Source organism: Rhinolophus ferrumequinum, chromosome 14, assembly GCF_004115265.2.
Source record: "Rhinolophus ferrumequinum isolate MPI-CBG mRhiFer1 chromosome 14, mRhiFer1_v1.p, whole genome shotgun sequence".
NCBI lineage: Eukaryota > Metazoa > Chordata > Mammalia > Chiroptera > Rhinolophidae > Rhinolophus > Rhinolophus ferrumequinum.
In genome coordinates, this window is record NC_046297.1 from 13,320,447 (window position 1) to 13,336,455 (window position 16,009).

The following is a 16,009-nucleotide window of genomic DNA, read 5'->3' on the forward strand; positions in this document are numbered from 1 at the left end:
TAGAGCATTTCAGTTTCTAAGTGTCAACTAAGAAGAAAGACTACAGACAATTATAAAAACTTCATATTTTCTATAGTTTTGTCACATTGTACTGATTTAGTGAGAAACATCTTTTAGGCCCAGAAGCACAAATTCTAGAATCTTTTTAGGCCCAGCTCTTAAGAGTCAGAAATGAGATTTATTGATTCTTCTGTATTTTGAAAATATAAACTTGACAGAAAAAGGATTGTTCAGATTGCAATGTAAACTTGACTATACCCTGTATATTTTATAAGAATATATTTAAATATTTATTTAATTTCTTATTTTCATTATGAGGGAGAAAAAAAACTTATTCAGAAATTGACAATTTTGACATCTCATTCTGGATTGATGACCTTTAAGGAGGATATAATTTAAGAATTTGGTGGTGTTGCTGAAGGCCATTTTTGCTATGATTTAAAAATGTTACTGACCTTGAAAACCTCAGATGCTTAGTTTTCTCAAATCAAATATAAAAAATGTGATTTGAAAAAAAATGCTAGAAACAGAAAAGTAAAATACCAAGAATGATAACACAAAAGAAAATATATGCATTTTAAAGCGTACTATGTCGGGGAGGGTGTTTATTTAGTCCTGAAAAAGAATAATCAAGTTTTGGAGAGCTGCAGTGTTTACTGTAATAAAGTATTCTTGTGAGGAATAATATAAATTAATTATCCTTCTACTTAGTGGATTTAAACCAAATATTAGGAAATTTTATTTGTACATTAAAAAAGACCTTTTTGACCATCAGAGTCATTAAGCATTGGAATTGAATACTGAAGGAGATCAGATTTTTCAACCCTAGAACCTGTTCTTTTTCCAAAAGACAATATATGGTTTTCTGTCTTGAATAATGAGCTTTTGTAGCTATATAATTTTCTTTTCTGTCTTCTCTCTATATTTTGTGGCCTTGCTAAAATGATGATCCAGGAAGTGTTCTTTAAGGTTGAATCATAATTTGAAACTATCCCATGAAAAACTGTAGACCTGTGAAATTTCCAGGCTCTTTTGCCTATCAAAAGTATATGCTGTTGTGTCATATGACAATCATTTGATCATTTCTTCATTAGTCAATGATTTAGTCATAGTAGGTACTTAAGAAATGTTTAGATAGTGCATAAATCATTAATTATTTTGAGCATACTATGTACGAAGCATTTTATTAGATGTTGGGGATACAAAAATAAAACACTCATAAAAATCATGTTACAGCTGCAAATTTTAATTGCTGTTGGAATTAAGCAAAAAGGTGATAAATGTAAGTTAGACTAGGAAGCAGTAATAGTGTATAAGCCTTGGAAGGCTTCGACATGAAGGGGAGCTAACTTGGCCCACTCCATATTTTCCTGTAGCTATTCAGTCTTGCCTCTAGCTGTTGTGACTTGACTTATCTAAGCATTTTGTGTGTGTGTGTGTGATACTATATTGCTGGACATATTCTTGGGTTCAGAGGCATAGCCATCTTGGAAGCATGACTATTTCATAATGAGCCATGGTATTAGTTCCAATTTTATTTGAAAGACGGTAATATTTGTTATGATTCCCATTTACATGAAATTAAATATTCCTTGTTAGCGTTTCATAGGTTTGGGGATTACTTGACACTCATAACCATAGCATTCTTATGGTAGAAATCAGGAACAATTAAGTTTGCTATATGGTATAAAATGTGACTGAATATAGAGTTTGGAATAAATAAAGAACCAGCTGCTAGAGCTTTTAAGTGTATTCTGCATTTGAAAAGTTGTCCTAGGATCAATCTCCTTGGTTAGTTGGGTTTAAGAGGTCTGTTTCAAATGGGAGAAAAATTGTATTTGGAAAATCTGATCCTTAAAATGTTAGTGATCAGGTATGGCAAAGTATATTGATCAGAAAAAAATTTTTTAAATTTAAGCTGATGTGTTTTTCATTATAAACAATTTTAGAATAAATGTGTCAACTATTGAGATAGAAATGTTCTAAAGCCCCTTTGTCTTTCAAAAAAGAAAAAACACTTTAAATGGTTACTGAAAAAGTAAACTTGAAGTCGTGCTATAACTTGTTAATGCAACCAAAACTTTTTATTAGTGTTTAAGATTTTGAGTAGCATAAATAGGGACAAAGTACATAGGACCTATTATATAGAAGTATGGCACTTAATCTAAGAAGTTCACTGATTTCTAAAAAGTGAAATATACTTGCAAAAGAAAGGAATAAGGTATAAATCTTGAAATTATTTTGTTCAAAGGAACAGTAGGTTGATATTAAAAATGTTAAAAATGAATGATTGTTTTCCCATTTTAAAAGTTGGTAAAATTTTGTGGTGCAAGGGTACATCAGTAGAACTACCTATTAGTGTCTAAGCTTTTTCATGTACTGTACTTGCTTTTTTATGTTGCAGAATTTTCTGTTCCTCTCCATGTAAAAGTTTGTGAAATTATATGGTACCAGGAAATATCTTAGGAACAACCTATTATGACCATAATGCTAAACTTGTCCATATACTGTGCCTTTTTTTTTTTTTACATTTTAGGTCTCATGAGTTACGATCCAAGATTCTTTCATTGCAGTTACTTCTATCCATTCTGCAGAATGCAGGACCCGTTTTCAGGACAAATGAGATGTTTATTAATGCTATTAAGCAGTATCTGTGTGTTGCACTCTCAAAAAATGGAGTCTCATCTGTTCCAGAGGTTTTTGAGCTTTCTCTTTCCATATTTCTAACTTTGTTGTCAAACTTCAAGACACATCTGAAGATGCAAATTGAGGTATGTTTTGCATTTAGGTATTGGATATTTCATTTGTTTCATGTTAAATGAGATTATTATTCTTGTGTATTGTCATGTACTCTGTTTTTAATTAACCCATTCAATTGACATGTGCCTATGAAGCACTAGGCACTAGGTAAGCACTGGGAATGCAAAATCAAATTAAGACACACAGTCCCTGCCTTCAAGGAATTTATACTAGTTGTATGAATGATTCTAGTTACCTTGAATTAACTCAGTCCTCACAATTATTTTGCTATTGTGTATAAATATGGTATGTAATAATGGTTTCTTAAAGCCCTAAGTATATACTTTCTAGACAAGGTTTTAAGCCATTTTTTGGCACTTTAAAGAGGTGATCAAGAAGAATTATATTGTTTGGCTTATAGTTTAGGACATTTGAAAATTTAATTTTTGCTTTGTATTTTTTGTAATGTATATATTGTATTCCTAAAATTTTCTCCCAAGATCTTTAGACATAGAAGAACAGTCATGGGGTTCTAAAATACTGCCCGAGACTTAGCCAAACTAAATTAGGGAATCTGCCAAACATGTCTGCATGTATCGTGCAGGTGTAAGCAATTCTGATCTTGTTTTCACCTTCAAATAAATCAATATTTGAAAATAGTACGTACTTTATTTTACTGACTTAATGAATGCTTTTTCCAAATAATCATTTGTTAAATGAGTTTTGGTTGGGACATTGTATATTTTGGAAATACTCACTTTTATGCTGGTCAACTTTCCCCTTCATATTATGTTTGATATGATACGCAGATTACATTATAATTTTAATTTTTTATTCCTAACTCAACACAAATGATAATTCATTAGCTCATAGAAAAGCTAAATTATTTTCCCAGAGTTTTGAGATGGTTAAGATAATCATACTATCTTTTATTATTAATTTTCTATAATTATTTAAATTAATATAGAACATTATTATGGAAATGATACAGAATAAGGCCTTGGTATTTCAAATGAAAAGTTTTTCAATTTAGACCATGTTTTTGGACAAGAAACAATTTCTGGTGCGTACACGTTGTCAAATTTTATAAGTTTACCATATGTCTGTTAAAGTAATGCAGGGCTTTTAACTAACAGCAGTTGCAGTTTTCACATAGTTTTTCCCCATTATCTTGAGGAACTACAAATCAAAGAAACTTCTTAAAAAACTTTTCAAACTTCTGCTTCTGTAACCAGCTAAAAGTCTTTCATTTGATGATGAGGCTTTTAAATTGCCATTAGAGAATTTTGGAAGACTGGTTTTTGAACACTGAGACTCCACTTCGTTAAATACTATTTAGTAGACTGTGTGAAATAAAAATTCTTACGGAATCAGATAGCACACAAATTAAGATGGGATTACTACTTTTGTAGAGTAAATTTGATATACAAAATTTATTTAAGCATGAATTTAAAAGGAAATACTTCTGAAATTTCCTGTCTGCTTATAGATGGTAGATTCTTATTACAAAAATATATATTTTTTTAAAGATAAGTTTATTTCACTCTTGTCCTTTATGGGGAGATTACGAGGATAAAACAAAATAGCTGTAGATATGCTTTTGAAAATACTGAACATTCAAACGCAAGATGAGTTGTGTTGCAACTGGAGAAAACCCAACATATGAAAACCTAAATTTGTAAAACAAAGTAGAGATTGTTGTTAAATGAAGATTCATTTTATTAGAATAGTCACTTCAGAGTTTCTGTAATGTTATTTTTCCATGGGTATTACTTTATGTCTGTTTGTGAAAATAGTTTTAAATAGTGACAATTACTGACGATTGGAATGTGGGTGCCTATTGGGTACAACTTCTCAGACCCTGGACTCAAATTGGATATTGCTGCTCTGATTTCCTATTCATTGATTTTTCATGCAGCATCTGCTTTTTCTCATAGCAACCACACCAAAATGCAGTTTTACAAAAACAACGATGTAATTGAAAGGAATGTAGCGTGATCTAACTGATCTCATGTGGACACTGAATGTATTTCCCTCTGAATTTTACCTCAGAAATTCTCATGGCATCCCTCTGAGTTGGCTATAGCGTTCTTGGTGCCATGTTTGGGACCTGTGGCCACACATACTGATCGAATGCCTACTGTCTGTCATGCAGTGTGGACACAATGCTCAGCAAGAAAGACATGCCCCCTTAGTGCTTACAGTCTTACAGAAAAATATGTCATTAAGCAAGTAAGAGATATGTGTTGAATTTTGTGAAAGGAAAGCACATTACAAGGATACCTCACCCAGTTTGGGGGAAGAGTTGTTAGTCATCTTCTATTATAAATATGAATTTCTACATTCATAATACATATGTTCCATAAATGTTAATACAATAGGTTGGTTTTGGTTTTCTTTGTCATCCCCTTAAGTCACAGTCGCTTTTCCAAAATAAATTTGAATCTGGAAATTCTTAGCTCTTAAATTGAAATTTATTTAATTGGGTTGATTAACTGCTTTGTGCTTTACATTATTTGGTGTAAAGAAGGGTGAGAAATAAGTTTGTAGTTTTCAGACAGTAGAGATTTCCACGTGTGAGTAAACATAAAAATACAGCAGTCTATGCGAATTAGACCCTTTCTAGTGTGTGGATTACTACATCAGTTCCTTTTCAGTCTGGGGACACTTTGCTTGCCCCATACTATCATGTCTGAAAAAAATACAACTGATGACCGGAACAGAGTTTATGCTCTTTGGAGTGTTAAAAATTGATTATGAGTTATATTCGTTTTATAAATATGTTCAAGAAATGATCACCCAGAGGTGCTCCAGATGTCTGTAGATATCTTTCGTAGTGGCTGTGTGACAGGGAACAGTGTGAAGTGCAGTGCGCACTGCACGGGATAGTGAAGTCGCCTGCCCAGGTTGTATTACTCCTGACGTTTCAGACGTGGACTCAGGAGGAGTTGGACTCCAGAGGAGCCTGGATCCTAACCTCTGCTCTGCAGCTTTGGGACGTGAAAAAAGTGGTCACATACATGAATTGTGAACAATATTTTAAACAGGTGTTTTCCTCTCCTCACAGGTCTTCTTTAAAGAAATTTTCCTATACATTTTGGAAACTTCTACCAGCTCCTTTGACCACAAATGGATGGTTATTCAGACATTGACAAGGATTTGTGCAGGTATTTGCAATTATCCTTATTATCTCTGTTTTATTACAAGACATTTAAAAGGTTAAATATACTCACACAGCATATTCCTTTTGTTAATACACTGTATTGTTACAGATGCCCAGAGTGTAGTGGATATTTATGTAAACTATGACTGTGACTTAAATGCCGCGAATATATTTGAAAGACTAGTAAATGATCTATCAAAAATTGCTCAAGGACGGGGCAGTCAAGAACTTGGTATGAGTAACGTTCAGGTAAGAACTTGAAAAGCATTTTCAAAGTTAAACTTTGCCGAGAAAGTGCTGTGTGTTTGCCTTAAAAGATCTTTTCTGTAATTCTCCTTATGGATTATTTTGTAGGAATTGAGCCTGAGGAAAAAAGGCTTAGAATGCTTAGTGTCGATTTTGAAGTGTATGGTTGAATGGAGTAAGGATCAGTATGTGAATCCCAACTCTCAGACAACTCTTGGTAAGGTGACATTTTGAGTTATAATTCATTGGGGAAGGTAAGTGATAGTCTTGAGGAGGGTTGCAGATGCCAGGAAGCCAGTTTTGGGATGTCTTTCTTTATTGGTTTTGCTGATGAAGAAGCGTTGTCTATAAGTTAAATAATGAGCTTTGAAATTATGAATTTCCCAATTTAGTTATCCAAACTTTTTTCCTTCTAAATCTTCCTAGAAATATTTAGAATATTACATTAAAGCATATTTATGCAACTTTGTTAAGGTATAGTTAGAGAAGAAACATATAAAAGCCAGTATGTTTTAAGAAGATTGTTCATCTGTGTATGACGTTGATCTTTCCTCGGGAAAAACGTATAACTGCATGGCTGCCTCGTGTTATCTTAGTCCCTGGAGGAGCTAAATCCCTCCTGAGGCACTGCGACTGCAAAAGGAACTCCTTTTAATGGTGCAAATTGTGCATGTACTAATGGCAGCTGATACTTATATTAAACAGATATCTAAGCAACATTGAAATATCTTGCCTTATTTGAGATTTTATATATATATATATATATATATATATATATATATATATATGTATTTTTCTTTGACAGAATACTGTATTGGTTTTTCTACTTACAGGTCAGGAAAAGCCCTCAGAACAAGAGACGAGTGAAATCAAACACCCTGAGACAATAAACAGATACGGAAGTTTAAATTCCCTGGAGTCAACATCATCGTCAGGAATAGGCAGCTACAGTACACAGATGTCCGGCACTGATAACCCAGAACAGTTTGAAGTCCTGAAGCAACAAAAAGAAATAATAGAGCAAGGAATAGATTTGTGAGTGTCTGATTTTAAAGAGAAATGTTATTGACTATCCCTCTGCTTTGATTGGGTCACCACGCTCTGGATTTCTCTACACCTTCGGCTTGTTTTTATTCCCTTCTTATTACCACCTTTCAGTGAGTAAAAGAGCATGGTTCTCCTGTTTCCGAGACTTCTTCTAGTCGCTCCTTTTCCAGTTCCCCTTAGTCATTGCAGTCTAGCCTAAACAGACCCTTGTAATACACATTACATTAATTTTTCTCTACGTTTTATATGCTGTTTTGTGCAGTTGTGCAGCTGTGCACTGTTTATTTAGTTCAGTCATAAAAATCCCCATTATATTTCCTAAGCAGGTAACAACTCCTAGCATTGCTCCTTCATAGGTTTTATATGTTCTCCATTACAAATGTGCTACTCTTGTTATTGATCCGTGTTGTTGATTTCATTTTTATATGTTGATAAGGTGATAACTTCCCTTTCCAGCCTGGCTCCTCTGTGTACCAGACCCTGCGCTGAGCGTGTGTACTCAGTCTGTGCAGTAAGCTGTGCCTGGCAGCCTGTTCCTGACTATTCCCTGTCTATTACCATGCTGCTTTCCTTCTTATTACCCATCTGTCTCTTCCTTCAGAGAGATGCTGTAAGGAGAAAAGAACTTGCTGGCTTTTCTCCATGAATCTAGCTACTGTAAAGTGTTAACAATTCCCTCATGTGTTTAGTTGTCTGGCTAGTTCTGCTGTAAAGCATTTCTCCCTGAATCTTAAGCAGTGCCTTTTGATGAATGCCTTTTTTCAATGTTAATATGCATTTTTAAAAATTGACAAAATGTACACAATATTCTTTGTCATAAAGTTATAAGATCTCACAAAATTACCTAAAGTCACCATTAATACTTCGTTCTAATTTTTTAGTCAATATTTACAAAGTGTCCTGTGTTCTAGACATTATGCAAGGTCCTGGAAAAACTCAATGAATGAAACAGCCCTTGCCTGTGAGGGGCTCAGGGTCTAGTATGCGTAAACGTATTCATGTTGAAATTCTGCTGGTCACTCAGCAAACTCTTCTTTGGTACCTGGGACTGTGTGCCATGTACATGAAGACCCTGGGCCTTGCATTTAAGATTACAGTCGCACTCTGGGCGGAACACTTGAACAGTGCAGTGTAATGTCCATAATGGAGAACTGTACAAAGTGCTGCCGAGGTATGATAACTCTATTTGAAGTACTTCAGGGTAAGAGGGAGTCATCCCAGGGCTTCCGAGGGGACTCTCCCTAGCGCCAGTCCTCCTTGCTTTCTGCTTTGTAGTTTAATGGGGATGTGTTCGTGTTGCTGTGCTCCCAGGATACTCTTCCACAACTGTTCCTCTCATGATACCACTCTGTCCTGTCCCTGCTCCCAATCTCAGTCTTGGTGTGGGGTGTTAATCTCCTGCGTACCCCTTAGCATTGCCAAGCTTCTGTCCCTCAGCTCTTTTATTACTTTGTAACTTCTCCTAGATGATCATGTTGTTTTCCATGACTTCAGCTACTATCTTATGTACCAACATCTCACAACTCCCAAGTGTTATTTTTAACGTAAATACTTCTACTGAAGTCCAGATGCATATCTGTAATTGCCTGTTGGCCATCTCCACTGGATATTGCATAGCTTCTTACACTCAGCATGTCCATAGCCAAATTTATCAGTCTCCATTCTCTCCATAATCAACTTTCCAATACTCCTACCAAAACAAAAGACAAACAGAAAACCCTATTGTGTCTGTATTTCTTTAGACTAGCAGCGCCAGCATATTACTAAATTTATAAGCTAGAATCCTGGGAGTTAACCTTAGAGTTTCCCCTTTCATCTAGTCTGTCACTAAATCCTATTGATTCTAGTTCCTAAATACCTCTGCAATTTATTCTCTTCTCTCCGTCTTCTACAGTTGTTCTCTGAAGGCAAACCACCACCAGTTCTTGCCTTGATTAGTATAATTTTAATTGGCTTACCTTTGTTTGGTCTTATTTATTCTGTAGTCTTTTCTCACACTTAGCTAGGAGTAATCTTTCTTAAATGCAAGCCTTGCTTCTATTTCTCCCCTCTCGCTCTTAGAGAATAAAGCAACAACTTTTTGTAGTAGCATATAAATCCCCTTCATGTTTGGATCTGCTGGCCTCTAAAGCTTCATCATCGGCCACTTCTTTAATCTCACTTCATTGTTCCAACAGTGCAGATAATAACATAATGTTCTGTGTTTTTGTGTATTAGTGTGACCTTTTCTTCTCTGTCAGAGATGTTTTTTCTTAATGTTTATAAAAGATGTAATCCTTTTTCAAAGCTTAGTTCCAGGCACCTTCCCCAGAAAATATAGCATGACCATCTCTATAAATTAATCACTTCTTCTTCTGTGCTATCTTCTTACTTTGTGACTACATTATTTGTTTCATTTTTACTATTATACTTCTAAAAAATTATATTTTAGAGTGAGAGCTGGAGAGCAGGGTTTGTGTTTATCTCAGTGAAAAATGTTTGATTTTAATTTGTGTGCATGGTGATGGTTGACATAGCACAGGACGGGGGAATCAATAGGAGGACAGAACAGGGAAGGGCATTTCAAGTAAAGAATGGCACTCGCGGCAGCACGGCGGGAAGGGAGAACATTTGAGGGCTGTTGTTGAGCATAGCAGGAGCAGTAGATGAGGTGAAAGCATTGAGTTGGATCCAGATTACAGAAGGCCTTCTTCTCCATGTAAAAGAGGTTTGTCTTATGCCTGTTGGCATTGGAATACTGTCGGGGGATTTTAAGCAGAGGAGCCGCAGCATCAGATTCCTGTTTCAGGAAGATGACTTTGCCAAGCAGCCTGAAGGATGTGTTAGAATTTGTGAGCAAAACGAGAGAGGGAGACCATTTAAGAATTCTTGCAATACCCAGGTGACAGGTGATGAGGTACCAAAGTACTTATTGGTGCAATAAAAGTAGGAAGTAAATGATTTGGAAACACAGAGGTGACATTTAAATTGGATCTTTAAGCCTGAAGGACAGATCCCCAGTGTGGAGCAGGTAAAGGGCATGCAGAGGAAATGGACTGCAAATGCTTTCATTATGTTTAGCGAATGAGACTGGATATGTGGGAGTAGATGAGAGAGAGGGGATGAGAAACTGGAGCCACACTGAGAAAGGGTTTGTGTGTCAGTCTACTCAGTTTGGACTTTATTTTGAAAACACTGGGTATCGGGAGAGTTTCTTTTTTATGTATATGTAAAAAATAATGCTGTCAGATTGTGGCTAAAACCGTCCCTGGAATTCAAGTTCTGCACTTTAAAAGCAGGAAACTTACAACTAATAGGTGTATTAGAATAAGCCAAGACAACTTAAGCAGGAAGGAGAACATGTGTATCTTTACTCAAAGTTCATCTACTCTCTGTCGTTGTCTCATATGGTCTGTGAAATGATCCATATCAATGATAACGATGCTTCCATTTGAGACTCTTTACTAAAGAGAAAAAAAATAAAACTTTTTGCATAATGTATTTTGTACTTTCATGCATTCTTATATTAAATAAGTTCCTATTTTCTAAGTGCTATTAGAAAATTAATTTATTGCGGTTTAAGGTCTTCTTTTAGGCACTACAAATGGTTTTCTGTTTCTAATGTTCCTATTAACTTTAACATTATATAGATTTAATAAGAAACCAAAGAGAGGAATACAGTACCTCCAAGAACAAGGGATGCTTGGCACTACGCCTGAAGATATCGCCCAATTCTTACATCAAGAGGAAAGATTAGACTCCGTAAGAGTGCCATTTTAGTTCATTCTAACCTTTCTATGCAATTCTTTTTTAAGTTAATAATACATATTGTTGCCCCTTTAAAATGCCCTCCTAAGTATGTAAGTAAAACTTAAAAGAATGACTTAGGTATTCTTAATTTTGCTTTTTAATTTTCTGAACTCCAAAAAAAATTTTCATTTTTTAAAAAACATACATTTAATATATTTAACTTCAGCTCCATGTTTGAAATAGTTAACTAGTCAAAACCTGTGAATCTTATGCATTTTTCTGCTTTTTAAGTGGCTGTGCGGCAAATGTAACAGTCCATTCGGATATAAATTTCTGTCTCTTATTCTTTAGACTCAAGTGGGAGAGTTCCTGGGAGATAATGATAAATTTAACAAAGAAGTCATGTACGCGTATGTGGACCAGCATGACTTTTCAGGAAAGGACTTTGTTTCAGCTCTTCGTATGTTTCTGGAAGGATTTCGTCTTCCAGGGGAAGCTCAGAAAATTGACCGATTGATGGAAAAATTTGCTGCAAGATACCTAGAATGCAACCAAGGGTAAGCAAGATTCAAATTCAGGTGCTTATTGGTTGCCAACTCCCTCCAAGATACTGCGCGAAGGAGCATTGGGAGATTCATAACCCCTGCCCCAGGGAGCTTGATTGTCTGCACTCTGGAAGTGATAAAATAATTCCATTAAAAAATTGTAATATGAGATAGAACATAAATCCTGAAAAATAAAATGAGAAGTGCTTTCGGGTTTGAGGTGACTTATGTAGTGAAACTGTAAAACAGTAAGTTTATAACGTGATACATTTCTTTTTGCAGACAAACCCTTTTTGCCAGCGCAGATACCGCTTACGTGTTGGCTTACTCCATCATCATGCTGACCACAGACCTGCACAGTCCTCAGGTATGTTTTCTTCCAGGCCAGTTTTATAAAAGAACACAGGAAATAAGTTCTTTTGAATTCAACTTCAGATGAAATGACTAGCTTTCTTTTATATTTTTTTAGTGCCATGACTCAAGATGAGTTTTTACAGTTATAATATGTTAGAGTTTTTTTCCCCTTTAAAAATAAATTAACATTTGAAAACTTGTGTGGTGATATTTTTAGATTTTTGTAAGAAAAACGCTCCTCCCACCCTTTCTGACACACTAGAAAGACCTGTTTTCAGAGTAATCTGAAATAAATAAATGTTTGTATCCCAGTTATAGTCTCTGGATATTCTGGTTTCTCTATAGCTATTTTTGCAAACTCTGATGATGATTATTCTGTGTACCTTCTTGTAAATTTACAGGAGCCTTAGCTATAGAAAAGTTGGCTTTAATTCTTTATAAAAGGTGGTAGAAATGTATTTAATTAAATAAGTGGGTCTTCAGAGACGACATAAGGCTTCTGGATTTTGGGAGACACAGAGTGTGAGCGTTTTTGTCGGTGCTACTTCCCGAGTGTGGTGACAGGCTGCCTGCCATTATGTAGACTGCAGACTTGCCCTCCCGAGATGGGTCAGGTGCGCAGTGGGGCTTTCCTGTTCAGAGCAAACAGGAACTCCGCAGACAAAACAGCCCAAGGACGCTTCACCCACATCACCTCATATTTAGTTGCCACGATGGGTCGGAGAGATTATTACCTGATTTTAAATGAATTTCAGCTGTTTTTATCCTACATCCACTGTTATATAAAATCACCTTTTAAATCATTAGCAACACATTTCTGTTCTTCTGAACTAAGATTTGAATCTTTTTGATACATATTTCTAATAATTGTCATGGTCTTTTAAAAGACTCTGACTAGAGCTCTTAAACCTTGGGCAAAAACAAATAATTTCATTTTTCATTGTTCTTATTATAAATTATTCATGTGCTCATCAGAGCAGGTGAATCAGTACAGGCCAGGATGGCACATTCCTACATTGCCATCATTTTTTGTGACTGTTTTCCTTTTAATGTATGGTTTTTCGAGTGTTTTCCACTTCCTCTCCTCGAAGTATTTGTAAATCTTCTTATATATGAGTATTTAAATTTTTAAAATATGAGTGAATTTTTAATATTAAGTTTTAAATTAACCTTCTAGGTTAAAAATAAAATGACAAAGGAGCAGTACATTAAGATGAATAGAGGGATCAACGACAGTAAAGACCTTCCTGAAGAGTATCTATCAGCCATCTATAATGAAATAGCTGGAAAAAAGATATCAATGAAAGAAACAAAAGAACTAACGATCCCTACAAAATCAAGCAAACAAAGTAAGTATCCAAATCAATTGAGTCCTGATTGTTCAGGAGGAAAAATATGAGTTCTTAAGTGTTTTCGGCTTACAATATTACTTATTATATGAGAAGTAATTTTAATACAGTTTGCTTGTTTTTTTTTTTTCCCCCACATGCTGAAGAAAGATAGCTCTGACCAATGATTAATAGAAAACGCTACACAATATGCGTGGATTAGTGTGCATTTAGTTCGTACTTATCCAGATAGCAGTTAATCTCAGCATGGATTTGGAGGTTACAGAGATTGGTCAGGCAACCCCAGGAGTCAGACTTTAACTCGCAATCTTTTTTCCTGCCTCCTTATCATTTACAAGCAACGTATTTACATTGCCTCATCTATTGTTATATATAAACAGAAGCTGGAAGTAGGAGTGATTGAAGGAGGTGGGGAAGGTTAGGATTGCAGGGGAGCTTGTGGAGTTGGAAATCCCTGCTGCAGACGCACCACAGTTCTAGCAGTATAGAGTTCCCAGCTCTAGCCAGCTTTAGGAGCCAGCCGTGGGCCTGGCTCCATTCTAGACATTCTGTACATGGAGACAATGATGATTAAATTAGAGCTCAAACCTGACTACAGGAATGAGGTGAAGGTCGTGGCTTAAGAATAAAACAATAACATGGAAAGAGGACTCCTGCCTTTCTTAGCGTTTCTATTTGGCAATGAAATCTCAGGCTTTACCTGACAGAACAAGTTACAGTAGCAGTATTCTGTTGACGGGGGAGAAGCAAAAAGGCCTATGTGATATATGTATTTCTACAAGTTTATGAAGAATTATAAGATTAGAGTCAGGCTAGGGAAATGACGTTAAAATGAAGAGTGGAGCATAACTAGCCTTATCTCTTGGAAAAATAGGGTATGATCCTAAGGAATTTTAGTAAGTTCTCCCTTATTTTATAGATTAGGAAACTGAAGTCCAGAAGTTAGGAAAATTAGAATCATAGAATCTATGAGCTGAGTGTAGTGTAAAAACTTTTATGAAATCTCTACACCTAAAACCCAGAGTAGTGGAGCCAGATCTTGAACTTGGTATCCTTGGCTCTTATTTCAGTACCAATCAGCAGTTTACTTGATTGTATTATTTTCAGTTCTTCTGCTTATAACATTTATTGATCAAGACTTCATTTTCACATCTAAGTAGATAGCAATGATCTGATTCAGTTTTCTTTCTCATACCCATATTATAACATCTTCATATCTCAGTCTCTCTGGCCCATTTTGTATAGTGTGGTAGGAAATCAATGAGAAGTGGGATATGGGAAGGAGATGGTGGTGTGCTGAAATAGTAAAATCATCCTGGAGTGTCAGGGCCACTGTTTTCTTGTTAACTCAGGATGTGCCATTCAAGCGTGCATCCTTCTCAGGTGCCATTTCCTCTTAGCATCTCTTTTTTTCCTGTGTTTGGGTTGTTTCCCTGAATACTTTCATTGTGACGGATTTGTATCTACTCTTTTCCCTTTGTGTAGGTTTTCCACTTATCCCTGACTCCTAGTTCAGGAATTTTTTTTTTTTTTCCATTTTTGAGGTGAAAGTCACATAACATAAACTGAACCATTTTGAAGTGAACAGTTCAGTGGCATTGGTCCATTCATAATGTTGTGCAACCACCACCTCCATCTAATTCCAAAACATTTTCATCAACTCGAAAGAAAACCCTGTGTCCATTAAGCAGTGATTCCACGTTCCCTCGCTCCCCTTGCCCCTGGCTATACCAGTCGGCTTTCTGTTTCGGTGGGTTTACCTACTCTGGATATTTCATACAAATGGAATCATATAGGATGTGACTTTGTGTCTGGCTTCCTAAGGCTGTTTTTAATTAATGTTAATTAGTGGTTTTTATTTTATAGTAAAATATCAAAATAGCATTTTTAAATGCTTCTTATTTTAAATGCTAAGAGTGTTTGTTGTTTCAGATGTAGCCAGTGAAAAACAGAGAAGACTTCTGTATAACTTAGAAATGGAACAGATGGCTAAGACAGCTAAAGCGCTCATGGAGGCCGTGAGCCATGTTCAAGCACCTTTTACAAGTGCAACACATTTGGAGCATGTGAGACCCATGTTTAAGGTAAGAGTTACTAATAACTGGGTTGTAATATATATTTATATATGATTTTGTTCAGCCTATTTTTAAGTTAAAGAAATACAGTGATATAGCCCATGAGTATAGACCCGGAAGCAAAAGTTATGTTATTTAGGATATAGCAAACGCAAATTTTTTTCTTAACGAGAATGAAAAAAGGTATGTACTATTAGCAATTATTAGGTGTGTGATCTTAAAAACAGAAAGATTTCAGAGAAGGATCATTAATCCTTGGCCTGATTTTCTCTAAATGGGTTCTAAACCTTTGCAGTTACCTAAAATTCCGAAGTGATCTTGAACCTCCTGTTTTCTTTTAAAGCTTCTGGCCCAGGAACTAATATGAGGGTTCTGAGTGTGTCTGGAGCCCAGAAAATAGAGAAAGCAATTAAAGGGGCATTATTTATGTTTGTAGGTTGATCTAGTAAGAATGATACTTACTGGTTCTTTAAAGTTTGATTTCCCGTTCCTTCTTCATTTTCCTATTTTTTTCCCCTATCCTTTCCCCAAATACCAGAATGAGTAAGCAGTGCATCATAAGGATCATAGCAGGTGGAGGGGAGTCTAGACAAGTTTGAAAAGGGAAAGTGGGTAAAGTACATACCAGTTTGTGAGGCCGTGTGGTAAGACCGGCTGCCGACGCCAGAGGTCATAATTCAAGTTCTGGTACACATTCGCTACACATGTGTATGGGTAGTTAAAACAACTACAAGATTTCTGTGTTTCCTTTTACTCTAAAAC

At 35.6% G+C, this 16,009-nt stretch overlaps 1 protein-coding gene across 1 annotated transcript in view; it reads left to right on the plus strand.

Annotated features, from left to right (window-relative positions):
- ARFGEF1 (ADP ribosylation factor guanine nucleotide exchange factor 1) overlaps positions 1–16,009 on the plus strand; it is a 103,823-nt gene that overhangs the window by 51,476 nt on the left and 36,338 nt on the right. The window contains exons 10-19 of the mRNA XM_033126707.1: positions 2,537–2,771; positions 5,807–5,906; positions 6,012–6,151; positions 6,257–6,365; positions 6,982–7,183; positions 10,825–10,936; positions 11,276–11,481; positions 11,752–11,836; positions 13,001–13,172; positions 15,105–15,256. Coding sequence (XP_032982598.1) covers positions 2,537–2,771; positions 5,807–5,906; positions 6,012–6,151; positions 6,257–6,365; positions 6,982–7,183; positions 10,825–10,936; positions 11,276–11,481; positions 11,752–11,836; positions 13,001–13,172; positions 15,105–15,256 — 1,513 coding nt within the window. The remainder of the gene's footprint in view (positions 1–2,536; positions 2,772–5,806; positions 5,907–6,011; positions 6,152–6,256; positions 6,366–6,981; positions 7,184–10,824; positions 10,937–11,275; positions 11,482–11,751; positions 11,837–13,000; positions 13,173–15,104; positions 15,257–16,009) is intronic.